Raw genomic sequence first — 19,551 nt, 5'->3', positions numbered from 1 at the left:
GAATAAAGGCTGTATATGTGTAACATTCACAATGCCATGCTCTTCCAGAGGTTTCTGTAGGATTAGTGGGCAGTTTCTCTCCTATATTATCACAGACGCTCGCTTTACTTACGCAGTTCTCAAAACTGAATTTGACTCCGCAGAGGTCCCAGCCTCCTCTTCACGGCAAAAATATTACAACATGAACAGAGCTGAGAAAAAGACCTTAATCCTATTGTTCTACAAACCTATGAATACAGAATCAACCCCTTCAGTGCCAAGTCCAAGAAGTTAGACAATATGTTTCTGATTGTTTGGAGTGGAATAGATCTGCACAACACAAGAAGAATGTGAATTTAAGTGTGAGGAGGAGGAAGGGCAAGCAGACAAGAAAATGAAAGTGAAACGTTGAGCACAATACTGCAGCACAGCCACAGACAGACAAGTCTGGATCTGTTTGTGTGTACGATCTGAGGTTTATTACATTCTTTCCTTATAATGGCAGCAGGCCGTAAAAGAGACCCAGTTTGGGAATATTTTAATGAAGCTCCTTCGCCTATCGGTAAGGCAGGCATGCGTGCAAAATGCAAACGATGCAACAAAGAGATGCAAGGCCTGGTGGCGCAAATGAGGCAACATCATGAGACGTGCGGTGATGAAGATGACCAAAGAAACAGTTCTGAACAGGCAGGATCTTCAGGTTGGTAAACATTTTTATTGAATTCTATTTCTAAAGACTGAACTGTCATGTGTGAGAAAAATTATATTTCTTATTATTACTGCATGTTACTGTCATTTGGTACAGTTATGAAGAAAAACAAATATTCCTTTTGGGGCAGGGGCAGTGATGTGTTCTGTAGAATAAGCAGAAATTGTATAATAAACAATAAAATAACAGCATTGACTTTTTTTGTTTTTGGGAATTCATGAATTCTGGAAACTATCCACCTCCAAGATAACCATCATCCTGTTCTACAGTTTCAGAGTTATCCATCCAGGATAGTGCTTCATTAGCAGCAACATCATCATCAGACACCCACAGCCACATATCACCATCACCCAAAAGGAAGAAAAAACCTTTACCTCCTGGAACCACCATAGATAGGTTTGTGATAAGAACTAGCAGATTAGAAAAAGAGTTGATTGATGAAAAAATTGCCCAGTTTATTTATGCAGCGAACTCTTCTTTCCGTCTGACTGAGAACCCACATTTCATTAATATGGTTCAGTCACTGAGACCAGGATACAGTCCACCCAGCAGAGCTGATGTTGCAGGGAAACTGCTGGATCAAGTGTATGACAGAGAAATGGAGCAATGTGCAACAGCTCTGGAGGGTAAAATTGTTAACCTAAGTATTGATGGGTGGAGTAATGTCCACAATGATCCTATTGTATGTGCTTGTATAACAACAGAAGAAGGTAAAGTCTTCCTTGCACAAACAACTGATACGTAAGGAAATGCACACACAGCAGAATACTTACAAGAAGTGGCAGTAAAAGCTATAACGACATGTGAACAAAAATTCAAATGTCTAGTACGCAGTTTGGTCACTGACAATGCTGCAAACTTATCCAAGATGAGAAGAGATTTAGAAGAGCAGGGAGGGAATACAAAGCTGCTAATAACATATGGTTGCAGTGCTCATTTGCTGCACCTCTTAGCCAAAGACTTAAGTGTTCCAGAAATAAAGGCTAATGTTGTTGAAATTGCTAAATACTTCCGTAATAATCATTTTGCTGCAGCAGCTCTGAAAAGGATGGGTGGAACCAAGCTAACGCTCCCACAAGATGTTAGATGGAACTCTGTGGTGGACTGTTTTGAGCAGTATATCAAAAACTGGCCTATTCTGATGACACTTTGTGAAGAAAATCGAGATAAAATAGATGGCACTGTCACGGCCAAAATCCTCAACATTGGGCTTAAGAGAAATGTTGAACATATGCTGAGCTTCCTGAAACCCATCTCTCAAGCTTTAAACAAAATACAGAAAAATAGCTGTTTTATTGCGGATGCTGTTGAAATTTGGAAGGAACTGAGTGAACACTTAAAAACAGAACTACACATGGACAGAATTAAATTACAAGCAGTAAACAAACGAATGGGACAAGCACTGACTCCAGCTCATTTTTTGGCAAATATTGTCAATATCCAATATCAGGGTCAAAACCTAAGTGCAGAGGAAGAGGAGTTAGCTATGACATGGGTATCCAGCAATCATGCATCTTTAATGCCAACTATAATAAACTTCAGAGCTAAGGGGGAACCATTCAAGAAATATATGTTTGCTGAAGATATTTTAAGGAAGGTCACACCAGTAAACTGGTGGAAGTTACTTAAGCGCTTGGATTTAGAGACTGTTCAAGTAATTATTTCACTTTTAACAGCAGTAGCTTCTTCTGCAGGCGTTGAAAGAATATTCTCTTCCTTTGGACTCATTCATTCTAAAATTGAGAAATCGGTTGGGACCCAATAAAGCAGGAAAGCTTGTTTTTCTTTTCCAGATTATGAATAGGAACAAAGAAGAAGATGATGATGATGATGATGATGATGAAGATGACGACAAGTGAGCTACAGAGGACAGCAGGGACATTAGTATTTAAGTTTTTCATGTGTCGGCTGGGCTGACAGTCCAAGTTTCTTAAAATATATATATATATTATATATATATATATATATATATATTTTTTTTTTTTTTTTTTTTTTTAGCCAAATTAGTTAACAAACATGGATGTTTGTTTAAGCAAATAACTTATGCTGTAATGTTGTTATTGTTTCAGTTGAATAAATCTATTTAAATTGTTATTAAGGTCAGGATTATTTTTCTCCTTCCTAAGTACAACACAACAGTGGTGTCCAAATATGAATGATTAACCCATTAAACTGGGGAGAAAAAAGTAATATAAAAAGTGATTCTAAAAATCTTCATCTACTTGCATGTTAAAGTAGCAAGAACTAGTTTAGGTAGAAACTTTGATTTAAATCACTGATTTAAATCAAGCCTTACTGACTAGTGATTTAAATCGTGATTTAAATCAGTTAGATTTAAATCAAATCCACCCTTATTGGGACCCTGTCACACAGTGTCCAACACAGCGATGTGTCCTGCCCAGCAGGACATCGCCTTTGAAGAAAATGGCCTGGACCATTCGGCAACGACTAGCGATCTCACAGCAGGGGCCTAATCTGGTAGGTGTCACACATAACGGGATCGCTAACGGGATCGATACTGCGTCACATAAACTGTGACTCAGCTGCGATCTCGCTAGCGATCTTGTTATGTGTGACAGTACCTTAAATGGTAGAAGGTTTACTAGTCCTCTACTGATAATCATCTTCTGATAAAAACTGTGATTTTAATGTCTCTATATGCTGCTCTCAGATTAAGTGGTAAAAATCTGGTGACGGATTCCCTTTAATTAATATCATCGTAGTGAAATGCCAACACTTACCAAGACAGAAGTCCCCAATAGCCTGGCTATGACTACAATGTCATCTACATAAAATTGAGCTAATAGCAAATTAAAGCAGGAGTGTTACACTGTACAGATATTGGATAGTCAAAATCAAAGTGTATTTATGAAGGACAATCAGTAACAGTAATCCCATTAACACATGTATACCAGAGATGCACTCTGCAAATAGAAATACTCTGCTCGTATTTATTGGTCATTTGTCATGAAATATATCAGAAAATATATTGCACTAAGCAGCAATTATTGATTTGTTTCTTGGATATTTCCAGAACCTAAGCTGCCTTGTTTGAAATTGGATTTCTCTATTATCTAACGGGCTTTGTCAGCCTGGTAACATCATTTGTCACCCAGCCGTGCCACCTACTGCTCAGAGTATAAAAGGTCAACGCTTCAGCTCCGATCTCACATTGAGGTGTCTGGCCTTTATAACATCTTCATTGATAACGTGTGACTGCAAAGATGATGGATATTTTCCTACATTGCTCATTTCAATTACCTTACTGAATAATTATTGATTAAAGAAGAGAATGAATTTGAGTGAAATTATATTGATTGCTTCATATCACACAATTGATTCTTTAGCAGGGACTTAATTCATCTCAGGATATTTTTTCTATGTCTGCCCTATCTACAGGAGGAGACCTTGAGAGAAATTTATCGCGTGATACAACATTTTGGCCAGTTTGCATATGTAGAAAATATTGAATTCATTTCAAATAAGGTTATATATTTGCAAGGGAAAATAGGAAAAATCACGGTATCGCCGCGCTGCACAGAGGTAGTAGTAGTAGGATTAATGTGGTGAATTATTTTTTATTAGAAGATACATGCCACTATGCGTTTCGGGGGTACATCCCACCCCTTCCTCAGGTAGCAATCAAAGAGACAATTTGGGTTTTACATACACAACCGGAAAAGAAAAAAAGAAAAAAAAAAAACCAAAACACATATTTTCCCCAATCAGGTTGGATCCCCAACGGGATAAAATCATTAAAACAATTAATTAGGATGCCCCTGTGCGGGGTATTCACCTCAAACATTAAGATAAAAAAGAGTTATATGTACTAATTCATAAAATGTTAAAAACCTTAATAAATTACACTAAAATTATTGGTAGATACGGAATATCCTACCCACGTGTAGAAAATTAAATACACATTACCATATTAGCACTATTGATTGGAATTAATGTAAAAAATATAAAATTATTTAAAATGTGCATATTGCAAAAACCCCATTCACTTCCCATGGCGATTTCCTTATATAGAGGATCCTTTTGGATACTTCGTGGAATTGAGTAATAAAAGATGGATGAACCGATATATAGAGTATCCTATTGTGTGATTAATCATCTTGAATAGGACTTTGATTCCCATGGACGACTGGAATTGCTTGGCTGAATGTAATACATCGAGGTTAGTAGAGGGGATCAATTTCTGTAGAGAATTAATTTTTGGAGAGGATTTTCAAGAAAAAAGGGGGAAAGAAAAAATGGGATGGGATTCTCCTTTGTAGTATACACGTATAACCATGTACATACACATACACGTGTACTCATATGTGCACATAGATTATTGCATACCAATACAGAGTGAAAAAGGATCCATCTGAATAAATTCAGGTGGTTGGCTCATCAATTATGGAACGAGTAAGTTAATAGACACCTATCAATTAAATTGGTTGGTAGAAACAATGGATAAAACAAATTGCGATCAAAAAAAATTATGTAAATCAAAAAAATACAAAAATTATATAATTGTAAAAAATGTTATGATGGTCACAGATTCCTGTCCATCAATGTACGACGGACAGGAGATCAGTGAACCCAAATAGTAGAATTAATAATAAATTATAAAATATTACAATAAAAATATAAAATCAATACATTGATTTTTGATTTTTTTATATATATGTATACAAGAGAATAATAGCCATGAGTTCCTATCCTTCAATTTATGGTTATGGATAAAATTATTAATTATTCGCTGATTTTAATATTACTCCGTACTGGTATTCAACTTCATCACATTTGGCCCTATTTAACTCGCTCCGTCATTATATTTAGTCGTTCGGGATGTAAGGTGGCTAGTTTAAATATCCAGAAGGACTCCCGTTCTACGAGCTTCCAGTATCTGTGTCATCTGTCATGAGATCCTTTTTCACTCTGTATTGGTATGCAATAATCTATGTGCACATATGAGTACACGTGTATGTACATGGTTATACGTGTATACTACAAAGGAGAATCCCATCCCATTTTTTCTTTCCCCCTCTTTTCTTGAAAATTAATCCTCTCCAAAAATTGATCCCCTCTACTAACCCCGATGCATTACATTCAGCCAAGCAATTCCAGTCGTCCATGGGAATCAAAGTCCTTTTCAAGATGATTAATCACACAATAGGATACTCTACATATTGGTTCATCCATCTTTTATTACTCAATTCCACAAAGTATCCAAAAGGATCCTCTATATAAGGAAATTACCATGGGAAGTGAATGGGGTTTTTGCAATATGCATATTTTATATAATTTATATTTTTTACATTCATTCCAATCAATAGTGCTAATATGGTAATGTGTATTTAATTTTCTACACGTGGGTAGGATATTCCGTATCTACCAATAATTTTAGTGTAATTTATTAAGGTTTTTAACATTTTATGAATTAGTACATATAACTGGTTTTTATCTTAATGTTTGAGGTGAATACCCCGCACAGGGGCATCCTCTTAATTAATTAATTGTTTTAACGATTTTATCCTGTTGGGGATCCAACCTGATTGGTGAAAATGTGTTTGTTTTTTTTTCTCTTTTCTTTTCCGGTTGTGTATATAAAACCCAAATTATCTGTCTTTGATTGCTACCTGAGGAAGGGGGAGGATGTACCCCCAAAACGCGTAGTGGCATGTATCTTCTAATAAATAATTCACCACATTAATCCTACTACTACTACCTCTGTGCAGCGCGGCGATACCGTGATTTTTCCTATTTTCCCTTGCATCTCTATCTCCTTTTGGGAGCTCACGGGGCCGCTGCAGCCAGAAACAGGATCGTACCATCCAATTAACACCATCACCGGGGGCTGGTGAATCACCGCAATCCTGATCACGGGACCGTCCGACCCGGAGGAGGAGCTGCTAGCAGACGCCGGTCCGGCGGCTGCACACGGCACGTGGAATCTCGATGGTGTGAGCAGAATCCTGCGGAGTCAGGAGGACAGGATCCCCGCTGACAAGGAGCAGCAAAACCTGCAATACCTCTCCAGTACCATCATCAGTGTTGTACCTGCTGTACAACACCATCAGGTGAGTGTGCACCTCACACCACACACAAATTTGTGTAGTAAGGTCCCACACAGGAGCGCCATCTTTTTTATATTTATTTTTTTTTTGTTAAATAGATTTAAAATTGTGTGTGGATCAAATTCATTATACATATATTTAATGGCTGAAACTTTATCTGATACAAATACCCTACAGACACAAAGTCAAAACACAACACCCTCAACACAGCAACTATTAGAGGGAGCTCACTGCATAGAGTCATCCTTAGTATCAAAGGGAACGTATCAGGTGCAATGTGCACCCAGAACCATGAGCAGTTTTTGTCTCAGTGCACACGATCAGAATGTCGCTGGATTTCCGGTCATGAGCATTAAACCAGTTTGAAGCCGGGACGCGTATGTGACGCCCCTGGACTATTCAGGTCATCACAGGGTACTGCAAAAACTGCCCTACCCGTGCAGTATTCAACCCCCCATGGTTCTGGGTCTCTATCCTACAGTACTGCCTCTACCAGCATTCACAAATCCAAGATACACTTTGCACCACACCTGTCAGGCACACCAGTAGGCTGCTTACGCTGTAATAGGGCCGCCCACCTAGGGATCAGACAGGGAGGTGGGAGGTGTCAAGTCAGTTCAGTGGTAGCCCTCGAGCTGTGAGGAGCTCTGAGGGAGCTGGGAGTTGGAGCTCCCAGGGGAGAAGTAAACTAGGTCGCAGACGGTGGTCTGGACCTAGAGGAGTCGGACCCCCAGTCGCAGGGCATTGAGGCTAGGTGCCTGGGACCCGTCGAGGACGACGGCCGGCAGCCTGATCCTATCACCGGTCCGGGACTGAAGGCATGACGTGGTACACGGACCCTAGGTCGGGGAGAAGCTTCAGGCAACCCGGCAATTAACCTGCGGAGAACGGGGCCTTTATGGACTGTTCCCACCAGCTCAAAGATCGGGTGCACTAGCGCAACGAGAGGGATAGGGCTTTCCTAGCAAGCAGCCCACTGAAATCCCAAGCGTGAGCTGCTGAGAGCAGGCTCCTCCACTTAGCCACAGTGGGGAGCGGGGCCCGGACAGCTCAAAGCTACCAGGCCACAACGGACAATTTAAAACTTAGTGCCAGAAGGCAGGTTACAGACCACCGGCAGTACTGTGGAGGACGGGACACGGGCGAGTGCCCCTCGAGAGGCAACGGCGTTTAGAGACTTTGTTTACCCTGTTATCATCGTCTGCTTCATTGCTGAGTGAGTACCCGACTGACCCCTGCACTACGTCCCCGCATCTCCCACGAGAGTCCCGGGGCCTACCCCTACCCATGGAGGGCAACGTCACCAAGCTGGCCCACTCCATCACCCCGGGTACTCCCTACGGTAGCGGCGGTACTCCCAATTACCGCACATCACGGGTGGCGTCACAAACTACACCAAATCCCCTGTAAATACTCCCTTCCATTTGAGTGTGGCCCCTAAGCCCCCGTGTCCGGAGACCCTCGAGCCACGAACGATCACCACCCCCGGATCCGAGCAGTTCGATACACTGCTGGGGCAGCACACGTACACTAGGCTTTATGGTGCGCATAACTGGAAGTCCGCGTCTTCTGATCATGCGCACTGAGCCGAAAACCAGCGGTGGCAGCAGAGGTGACAGCAACCATGGGGTGTGCTAACATGCTAAGGGGACCGACTAGCCAAGGGAAGTAACGCCCTTGTGACTAGTTGCTGGCCTCATTAGTATATGATAAAAGATCTTTAGACATACTTTTTCTAAAGATCTCTTATTCTATGCTACTAGATACAGGGACGGTTAGGCAGGGATTAGCAATACGCACTAAGAATTGCTCATGGTTCTGGGTGCATATTGCAGCTGACAGGTTCCCTTTAATAGTGAGCTCCCTCTAAATGGTGGCTGAAGGCAGCTAGTATTTTGTATTCTAAATCTACACTTTGTGGACAAAAGTATTATGGTACCTATATGAGCTTTTATGACATCCCAGTCTAAATCCATAGGTATTAGTATTGAGTCCCCTCTCCATAATATTTTACAGCTAGAATACCATCCCCTCTTTTGAGAAGGCTTTCTAATTTTGGTGTGTGGGAAAGCAGTGGTGTGTATTGATTTAGCAGACCTGTGCGTGTACGGGTGCGCACTGATGTTGCAGACCTGTGCGTGTACGGGTGCGCACTGATGTCGCAGACCTGTGCGTGTACGGGTGCGCACTGATGTCGCAGACCTGTGCGTGTACGGGTGCGCACTGATGTCGCAGACCTGTGCGTGTACGGGTGCGCACTGATGTCGCAGACCTGTGCGTGTACGGGTGCGCACTGATGTCGCAGACCTGTGCGTGTACGGGTGCGCACTGATGTCGCAGAGCCGTGCGTGTACGGGTGCGCACTGATGTCGCAGAGCCGTGCGTGTACGGGTGCGCACTGATGTCGCAGAGCCGTGCGTGTACGGGTGCGCACTGATGTCGCAGAGCCGTGTGTGTACGGGTGCGCACTGATGTCGCAGAGCCGTGTGTGTACGGGTGTGCGCACTGATGTCACAGAGCCGTGTGTATATTGATATGGGAGATCTGTGCATGTACACTGTGGGGACATCATACTACATGGGGAGGTTGTGCTGTGGGGGGCATATAAAAATTGCCATTTTTCTGTCCCACTTTCTGGTTTTTAAAAGATGGGTCATACGGTATTAGGTCAGAAACTGATGTTGGACTAAAGGCCCTGGCTCGCAATATCTGTTCTAGTTCATCCCAAAGGTGTTTGAAGGGGATGAGGTCTTGTAATTGCCAAGGTCTTCCATATCAAACTTCTTCTAACCATGCCTTTATGGACCTTACTTTGTGAACTGGGGCTCAGTGATGCTGAACAGAAAATTGCCTTCCAAAAACTCTTCTCTCAAAGTTGGAAGCATCTGTCTGTATACTGAAGTATTAAGATTTTCCTTCACTGAAACTGAGAGGCTGAACCCAGCCCCTGGAAAGGAACTCCATAACATCCACCAAACTAACACCTGCTTCACTTCTTTGTGCCAGCAAATAGTCACCAAACTCATACTCATCTATCAGACAATAAGACAGAGAAGTGAAAATGTATGACTCCAGGGGTGGCGGTTTACACCCTCTAACACTTAGCCTTGTGCTTGGTGATGTAAGGCCTGTATGCAGCTGCTCAGCTATGGAAACCCATGTACTGCAGCTCCTGTCAGATGAGGTTTGAAACGTTAGTTATGGACTCACCAGAGCATTGGTGACATTTGTGTGCCAGCTCCGCACTTGATGACTTTGCTCTTTAACCCTTTCGTCCGTCATGACGATCCCCCTGTGAAGGCCGGCTGTGAGTCGGCATTCATAGGTTATCATGATTACTGCTCTGTATAACAAAGGTGATAGGGGACTTGAAGCTGCGATCATCCTAAGAGGACTAGTAAATAAAAAAAAGTTTTTAAAAATATAAGGGGAAAAAAAAAAAAAAGCTCCAATCACCCCCCTTTTGCCCATTTAAAATAAAACCTAAAAAATACACACATTTGGTATCCAGAAATGTCCGATCAAAATCTAAAATAAAATTATCCGATCAGTAAACAGCGTAACGGCAAAAACCAAAAAAAAAATTTAAAATGCCAGAATTGCATTTTTTTGGGCCACCTAAAAAAAAAAAAAAAAAAAAAAAAAAAAAAAAATCAAAATACAATAAGAGATCATAAAAACATTTTATCTACCCAAAAATGGTATCAGTCAGTAAAAACAACAACTCAGGGCGCAAAAAATAAGCACTTGGCCATAAATCCCGAAAAATAAAATCGTTATGGTTTTCAGCAAATGGCACCAAAAGCAAGTTTATTTTTTTTTCTTAATTTCTGAAAAATTTTTCACCACTTACATAAAAAAGAAAACCGTATATGTTTCGTTTTCTACGTACTTGTACTGACATAGAAAATCATACTAATCATAAAGTGAACATGGTAAAATTAAAAAAAAAAATCAAAAGAAAAAAAAATAATTGTGGCATTGCACTTTTTTTGCAATTTCACTGCATGTAGAATTTCTTTTCCTATTTTTACAAAATGAATGGTGTCATTAAAAAGTACAACTCATTCCGCAAAAAAAAAAAAAAGTTATGGTTCTTGGAAGATGGGGAGGAAAAAAAAAAAAAAACGGAAAATGCCAAGGTCCTGAAGGGGTTAAGGAGAGAAGAAATTTTTACTAAGGCTGCTTTCACACATCCAGTTTTAGCTCTGCGGCTCAATCCGGCTGTGCAAGCTATGCAACGGATGCGGTGAAAACACCGCATCCTTTGCATAAGTTTTTCCCATGCGGCCCGTCCGTTTTTTGCCGCTTGCGGCATGCTACTGAGCATGTGCAGTGGCAAAAACCGCATGCGGCGGCCGGATGCGGTTTTTGCCGCATCGCGCCGCATCCGGCCACCATAGGCATGAATTGAAAAATGCGCCGCATCGGTAGAATGCGGCGCGATGCATTTTTTTTTGCCGCACGAAAAAACGTGCCAGGCAACATTCCATCCGGCCGCCGCATTGGCTAAATCTGCCTCATGCGGCAAAAATCGGATGGAACGCAAGGCCATGCGGCACAATGCGGCACTAATTAAAGTCTATGCAGAAAAAAACGCAACCGGCAGCAAAAAAAAAACGGTTGCGATTTTCCTGCAAAGTGCCGGATTGTGCCGCATTGCAGAAACCGGAGGTGTGAAAGCAGCCTAACAGAGTTGTTACACCGATGGCATCCCGTTACGGGACCACTCTGCCTTGGAACGATCATATGTCTATTATCGTACTCACTGCCTCTTGCAGAGGGAAAGACAATATAGATAATATATAATTATACACACATACAGTTAGGTCCAGAAATATTTGGACAGTGACACAATTTTCGCGAGTTGGGATCTGCATGCCACCACATTGGATTTGAAATGAAACCTCTACAACAGAATTCAAGTGCAGATTGTAACGTTTAATTTGAAGGTTTGAACAAAAATATCTGATAGAAATTGTAGGAATTGTCACATTTCTTTACAAACACTCCACATTTTAGGAGGTCAAAAGTAATTGGACAAATAAACCAAACCCAAAAAAAAAAATTTATTTTCAATATTTTGTTGCGAATCCTTTGGAGGCAATCACTGCCTTAAGTCTGGAACCCATGGACATCACCAAACGCTGGGTTTCCTCCTTCTTAATGCTTTGCCAGGCCTTTACAGCCGCAGCCTTCAGGTCTTACTTGTTTGTGGGTCTTTCCGTCTTAAGTCTGGATTTGAGCAAGTGAAATGCATGCTCAATTGGGTTAAGATCTGGTGATTGACTTGGCCATTGCAGAATGTTCCACTTTTTTGCACTCATGAACTCCTGGGTAGCTTTGGCTGTATGCTTGTGGTCATTGTCCATCTGTACTATGAAGCGCCGTCCGATCAACTTTGCAGCATTTGGCTGAATCTGGGCTGAAAGTATATCCCGGTACACTTCAGAATTCATCCGGCTAATCTTGTCTGCTGTTATGTCATCAATAAACACAAGTGACCCAGTGCCATTGAAAGCCATGCATGCCCATGCCATCACGTTGCCTCCACCATGTTTTACAGAGGATGTGGTGTGCCTTGGATCATGTGCCGTTCCCATTCTTCTCCAAACTTTTTTCTTCCCATCATTCTGGTACAGGTTGATCTTGGTCTCATCTGTCCATAGAATACTTTTCCAGAACTGAGCTGGCTTCATGAGGTGTTTTTCAGCAAATTTAACTCTGGCCTGTCTATTTTTGGAATTGATGAATGGTTTGCATCTAGATGTGAACCCTTTGTATTTACTTTCATGGAGTCTTCTCTTTACTGTTGACTTAGAGACAGATACACCTACTTCACTGAGAGTGTTCTGGACTTCAGTTGATGTTGTGAACGGGTTCTTCTTCACCAAAGAAAGTATGCGGCGATCATCCACCACTGTTGTCATCCGTGGACGCCCAGGCCTTTTTGAGTTCCCAAGCTCACCAGTCAATTCCTTTTTTCTCAGAATGTACCCGACTGTTGATTTTGCTACTCCAAGCATGTCTGCTATCTCTCTGATGGATTTTTTCTTTTTTTTCAGCCTCAGAATGTTCTGCTTCACCTCAATTGAGAGTTCCTTAGACCGCATGTTGTCTGGTCACAGCAACAGCTTCCAAATGCAAAACCACACACCTGTAATCAACCCCAGACCTTTTAACTACTTCATTGATTACAGGTTAACGAGGGAGACGCCTTCAGAGTTAATTACAGCCCTTAAAGTCCCTTGTCCAATTACTTTTGGTCCCTTGAAAAAGAGGAGGCTATGCATTACAGAGCTATGATTCCTAAACCCTTTCTCCGATTTGGATGTGAAAACTCTCATATTGCAGCTGGGAGTGTGCACTTTCAGCCCATATTATATATATAATTGTATTTCTGAACATGTTTTTGTAAACAGCTAAAATAACAAAACTTGTGTCACTGTCCAAATATTTCTGGACCTAACTGTACATACAGTACATTAGGAATCTACTTTTAACTAGACTTGAACCCTGTTTTAGTTTGCATAAGTCACAGACAAGTGTTACGAAAAAAATAGGAAATCTAAGAGTGAGGACACATGGCGATTAAAACGGAGCAAGTGGAATGAGATAAAAAAAAAAAAAAAAAAAAAAAAAAAAAAAAGGAGAATCGCATTCCACTCCGACCAATATTACTCTATGGGTCCGCTCCCATGAGCGTTTTTTTTTTCTCAGCCCAAACTGGACCGAGAAAACAGCATGCTGCGGGTGGAATCTGATTTGTTTTCTCTCACACCCATACAAGTCTATGGGTGCGAGAGAAACATCGCACTGCACTCACATTACACCGGTGTAACGCGAGTGCAGTGTGAAAATCGTAGCAGCTGATAATGGAGGCGATGGGGAGAATATTCCCTCCCTCTCCTCCGCAGCGCCAGCCCTGTCCTCTGCGGCTGTACTGCAATTGCAGGATCGCATGACAGTGGCATTACACTCAGCTTACACTCCAGCAGAGCAGGAGCCGATTGTTTTGTGACTGACTTGCATTAATGCCCGTGTGTCCCCAGCCTAAAAGTCAATCTGGTGTAGTAAAATGAAAGCAGAGTTCTGATTGTGTACTATGGGCAACAAAGAGAATTACTGTAAGGCCGAGTTCACATGTCCGATGATGCCCGGACCGGTCATTGCATTTCATTCTCGGGCCGCGACAAGTGTGAAACTAGCCTTAGACCGTTGGGTTACATGAGGACCATAGAGTTATTTAATAATTTACCTGAGTGGAGTCGAAGCTGCGACAATTGGCCAAATAGAGCTGGACCAGAGACTGGAAAGCTTTACTGACCCTCTGCAGACTTATTATGTGCCTCAAGGGTAAATAGGAAAGAATATGAGGAACCAGAACATCTTCCCAAGGCAGATCTAGCAAGTGCAGGCTGTGGAGCAAGAGGAAAGGAAGAGTTAAAGCATCATTATCTGGGGAATTCTATGCATTAAAATATAGCATCATTTCAAGAGACCGTTTGCCCTTCCATTTGTACTCTCCGGATACGGCCGGGGTCACACTGGCAAATATCATCCGATGTGAGAAAATTGGATGCTACAGTATATCACAAAAGTGAGTACACCCCTCACATTTTTTGTAAATACTGTATTCTATTATATTATATTATATGTTTTCATGGGACAACAATGAAGATATGACACTGATACAATATAGTCAGTGTACAGCTTGTAGAACAGGGTTAGGCTATGTGCGCACGTTGCGTAAATTCATGCAGTTACGCTGCGCTTTGCAGCGCAGCGTAACTGCATGCGTCCTGCGTCCCCTGCACAGTCTATGGAGATTGTGCAGGGGCCGTGCGCACGTGGCGTCTCAGAGCGCAGCGCTTCGGCTACTGCCGAAGCGCTGCGCAAAAAGAAGTGACATGTCACTTCTTCCGTGCGCTTTGCCGGCAGCTCCTGCTCTGTCTATGGCAGGAGCTGCAGGCAGAGCGCACGTTCTCGCCGGCACCATGCGCTTCAGAACGGAGCTTTTCAGCTGCGCTCTGAAGCACACCTTTTACGGTGCTGGGCTAGTACGCAACGTGCGCACATACCGTAAATTTGATGTGCCCTCTAAGTAACTCAACACACAACATCGGCGTGACAAAAAATGCTTATCCGGCACTGCCCCATAGTATAACAGTTGGACATTTTTACTTAGGCTGCTTGCACACATCCGGTTTTTGTAGTGCGGCTCAATCCGGCTCAAAAACCTATGCAACGGATGCGTCGAAAAAAATGGATCCGTTGCATACGTTTTTTCATGCAGCCCGTCCGTTTTTCGACGGATGCGGCTTGATAGTGAGCATGCGCAGTTCAAAAAACCGCATCTGGCCGCCGGATGCGTTTTTTAACGCAGGACGTCGAATCCGGTGTCCATAGGCTTGCATTGTAAATTGCGCCATATCGCGATGCGTTTTTTTTGCCGCACAAAAATACGTGCCAGGCAACGTTCCATCCGGCCGCCGCATGGGCTAAATATACCGCATCCGGCAAAAAACGGACGCAACGCAAGGCCATGCGGCACAATATGGCGCTAATGCAAGTCTATGCGGAAAAAAACAAAAAAAAAAATAAAAATGGTTGCGCTTTTTCTGCAAAGCGCCGTATTGTGCCGCTCAGCAAAAACCGGATGTGTGAAAGCAGCCTTAGGGGTGTTTGCACTTTTGTTGCCAGTGGTTTTGACATTATGGCTGTGTGTTGCGTTTAGAGGACACACCAAATTTACAGTTATACAGGCTGTACACTGACTACTTTACATTGTATCATTTATACATTGTATCTACAGTGTTGTAAAGAGATAATAACATATTTACAAAAATGTGAGGGGTGTACACAGGCGATCAAAACATTGCATCTATGCCGAAATGGTAGAATTAAAAACGCCAGCTCAAGACGCAAAAATAAGCCGTCACTGAGCCCCAGATCCAGAAAAGCGAGAACATTACGGGTCTCGGAAAATGGAGACAAAAGTACTCTTTTTTTTGGCAAACATTTTTTCACCACTTAGATAAAGAGTAAAAATATACATGTTGGGTATCTACAAACGCGCATTAGCCTGGGGAATTATAATGTCAGGTCAGTTGTACCAAATAGTGAACATGGTAAATAAAAAACAATTGTGCAATTGCATCTATTTTTACAACTTCACCGCACTAAGAATTTTTTTCCTGTTTTTCAGTAAAATAAGAGGCAGAATGAATGGTGTCATTCAAAAGTACAACTTGTCTCACAAAACATAAGCCCGCAAATGGCTATATTGATGGAAAAATTATAAAAAAAAGTTATGGCTCGTAGAAGAAGGGGAGAAAAAACGAAAACGAGAAAAACAAAAATAGTCGGTGGCTGAATTAGTTAAAAAGGAGCTCTATTTTCAGAAGGCCAGATCTTTAGGATTATTCTAGAAGTATAATTAGGTAAGTATAGTATTAGAAAAAGTCATGAGGAAAGAAAGCAGAAGACCTCTACACAAACTAATCAACTTACCTGCCATTGACCTTGTCCTTGGCCATCTTACAGGTGATTGGAAATCTATGATATGTAGAAGGCTTGCCGGCTACAGAGAAACAAAACGATTCAATTAATTTATTGCAGTTTTAGTTCCTCCCTAAAGGCCGCTTTACACGCTGCGATATTGGTATTGATATCGCTAGCGTGGGTATCCGCCCCCATCTGTTGTGCGACATGGGCAAATCTCTGCCCGTGTCGCACAACATCGCCCGGACCCGTCACACGGACTTACCTGCCTAGCGACGGCTCTGTGACCGGCAAAATGCCTCCTTTCTAAGGGGGCGGTTCGTTCAGTGTCACAGTGACGTCACTGAACCGCCGCCCAATAGAAGCGGAGGGGCGGAGATGAGCGGGACAAGCATTCCGCCCAACTCCTTCCTTCCGCATAGCGGCCGGGAGGCAGGTAAGGAGAGCTTCCTTGTTCCTGCGGTGTCACACGGAGCGATGTGCGCTGCCGCAGGAACAACTTCGTTACTGCTGCAGCAACGATATTAGAGAATAGGGGGGCATGTCACCGATGAGCGATTTTGCAAGTTTTTGCAACGATGCAAAATCGCTCAAAGGTGTCACACGCAGCGGCATCGCTAAAGCGACCGGATGTGCGTCACAAACTCCGTGACCCCAACGAGATCACTTGAATGATGTCGCAGCGTGTAAAGCGGCCTTTAGGCTGTGTGCGCACGTTGCGTTTTTTCATGCGTTTCCGCAGCGTTTTCCACTGCAGCGTTTTAATGCAAAAATGAATGCGTTTTGATTTTTATGCAAAGTCTATGGGAAATGGGGCTTTCTTGTGCGCACAATGCTGTTAAAAACGCAGCGTTTCAGTTGCAGAAAGTTTGTCAAAATCTCTGCGTTTAAAGAAGCAACATGTCAATTGTTTTTGCCATTTTGGCAGCGTTTTGCTAACATTAAAGTCAATGAGAACTTTCAAAACGCATCCAAAATCAAAATCCTAGCGTTTTACTTGCTTTTTTGATGCAGAAAACATGCTTTTATGACAAAATAAACAAATGCGTTTTTGACATTATATTAAGGGCATGATATGTCCCTTTACATACACACACATAGTCCGACAATTAAATTAATGAAAATAAATAATTTAACGTTATTTGAAACATAAATATTAGCTAACAGTTATCATTTTAATAAAATAAGCTAGTGTGTACGATTTTAAGCATTATTTTTGTTATCTTTTTTTCATAGTGTTTGAATGTTAAACTTTATTTAGTAGTGTTTTTTTATTGAAACCGCATCTGACTTTAAGCAATGAAAAAGCATGTAAAACGCGGTAAATACGCGGTCAAAACGCGGTTAAAATGCATGCGTATTTTTAGCGTTTTTGTGGTCAAAACCAAATTTGACAAAGACAATTTCTCCAAGAGGATGCGTTTACAACTGCAAGTAACTGAACGCAAAGTGCGCACATAGCCTTATCATTTCTAAGTCGATCCCAGTTTAGACAACACAACCCTAACCTTTCCACTCTCGACATCATACACGTTTTCTAAGGTCTTCTATCCAATGGCTTGTCCCTCTAAATAGTCTATATGGTATAATTTCATATTATAATCGGCAAAAGATATTGTAATGATCGTCGGCTGAACTTGAATAAAATTATTGCCACGTAAAATTAATAGAGGAGCACAAAAAAGATAGAACGTAGACCATGATCATTATTATTAGGATGTCCGGCTTTGTAGTACCTGGTCCTGCTAGTTCCTCACATCCCAATGTAGCGTCGGAGCCTCCTTCCTGCATCTCACCATTAACCAGAAACACAACATAAAGAACTCCTGACACAAAGTGCAAATGTTCAGGAACAGTCTGATCACCCCTTGTAAAAACTGTAGACATGTGAGCTTACATTTCCAGATAGCACTGGCTCTATATAAAAGGTATCAAATCCTGACAGTAGCTGCTGCATAATGATCACCAGGGCACATGTGACCGCAGCACGGGATAAAACATCAGAGCAAAATGTTACTACACAAACATTCAACATATTTCACTCATTAACCTCATAGGGAACTGGCCATTTTTGCCTTTAAAGACCACTTTTTTGTCTTCTTGTTGCCACCAAAGATACCTTTTTAATTAATTGGCAAAGCTCTATAGGTTTTATTTTTCTGATTAAGTAGTAATAAGGTGGAATAGATTTGTTATATTTTGTTTCACATGGAGTTAAAAAAAAATATATATATATAGATTTTAACATTGCACATTCCTCTTATAGTGATGACTTAAACAATGAAATAGGTCATGAATATAAGATCATGAGGTCCAGAATCTTGACCCCCTATCAGTCAGGTGTTATCACCTTCGGGGGTGGCCGACATCAGCTTGGGTCCTCTGATGTGCAGAACCTACCCACGGCCGTAAGCAGTATATGGGGCTGTGGTGTTCCTGAATTGGGGGTCTTTGGCTTTAACTTGGTCAAGCTCACACCTTTTTCGTGACTATAGCCAGTAGTTTTCGAGAGGGGCTTACAGTGCCTACAATTAGTATTCAACCCCCTGCAGATTTAGCAGGTTTACACATTCGGAATTAACTTGGCATTGTGACATTTGGACTGTAGATCAGCCTGGAAGTGTGAAATGCACTGCAGCAAAAAAGAAAGAATGTTATTTCTTTTTTTTTTTTTTTAAATTGTGAAAAGTTTATTCAGAGGGTCATTTATTATTCAACCCCTCAAACCACAAGAATTCTGTTTGGTTCCCCTAAAGTATTAAGAAGTATTTCAGGCACAAAGAACAATGAGCTTCACATGTTTGGATTAATTATCTCTTTTTCCAGCCTTTTCTGACTAAGACCCTCCCCAAACTTGTGAACAGCACTCATACTTGGTCAACATGGGAAAGACAAAGGAGCATTCCAAGGCCATCAGAGACAAGATCGTGGAGGGTCACAAGGCTGGCAAGGGGTACAAAACCCTTTCCAAGGAGTTGGGCCTATCTGTCTCCACTGTTGGGAGCATCATCCGGAAGTGGAAGGCTTATGGAACTACGGTTAGCCTTCCACGGCCTGGACAGCCTTTGAAAGTTTCCACCCGTGCCGAGGCCAGGCTTGTCCGAAGAGTCAAGGCTAACCCAAGGACAACAAGGAAGGAGCTCAGGGAAGATCTCATGGCAGTGGAGACATTGGTTTCAGTCAATACCATAAGTAACGTACTCCACCGCAATGGTCTCCGTTCCAGACGAGCCCGTAAGGTACCTTTACTTTCAAAGCGTCATGTCAAGGCTCGTCTACAGTTTGCTCATG

The 19,551-nt window shown here is 41.9% G+C and overlaps 1 protein-coding gene across 2 annotated transcripts in view; it reads right to left on the bottom strand.

Annotated features, from left to right (window-relative positions):
- FBXL15 (F-box and leucine rich repeat protein 15) overlaps window positions 1-19,551 on the bottom strand; it is a 47,971-nt gene that overhangs the window by 24,668 nt on the left and 3,752 nt on the right. For both annotated transcript variants that reach the window (XM_075347225.1, XM_075347226.1), the window contains exons 2-3: window positions 16,270-16,339; window positions 14,015-14,174 (exon numbers count right to left, since the gene is read on the bottom strand). In XM_075347225.1, coding sequence (XP_075203340.1) covers window positions 14,015-14,174; window positions 16,270-16,295 — 186 coding nt within the window. In that variant the 5' untranslated portion in view covers window positions 16,296-16,339. The remainder of the gene's footprint in view (window positions 1-14,014; window positions 14,175-16,269; window positions 16,340-19,551) is intronic.

This window comes from Anomaloglossus baeobatrachus, chromosome 5 (genome assembly GCF_048569485.1).
Source record: "Anomaloglossus baeobatrachus isolate aAnoBae1 chromosome 5, aAnoBae1.hap1, whole genome shotgun sequence".
NCBI lineage: Eukaryota > Metazoa > Chordata > Amphibia > Anura > Aromobatidae > Anomaloglossus > Anomaloglossus baeobatrachus.
This window is presented reverse-complemented; position numbering and strand designations above follow the sequence as displayed.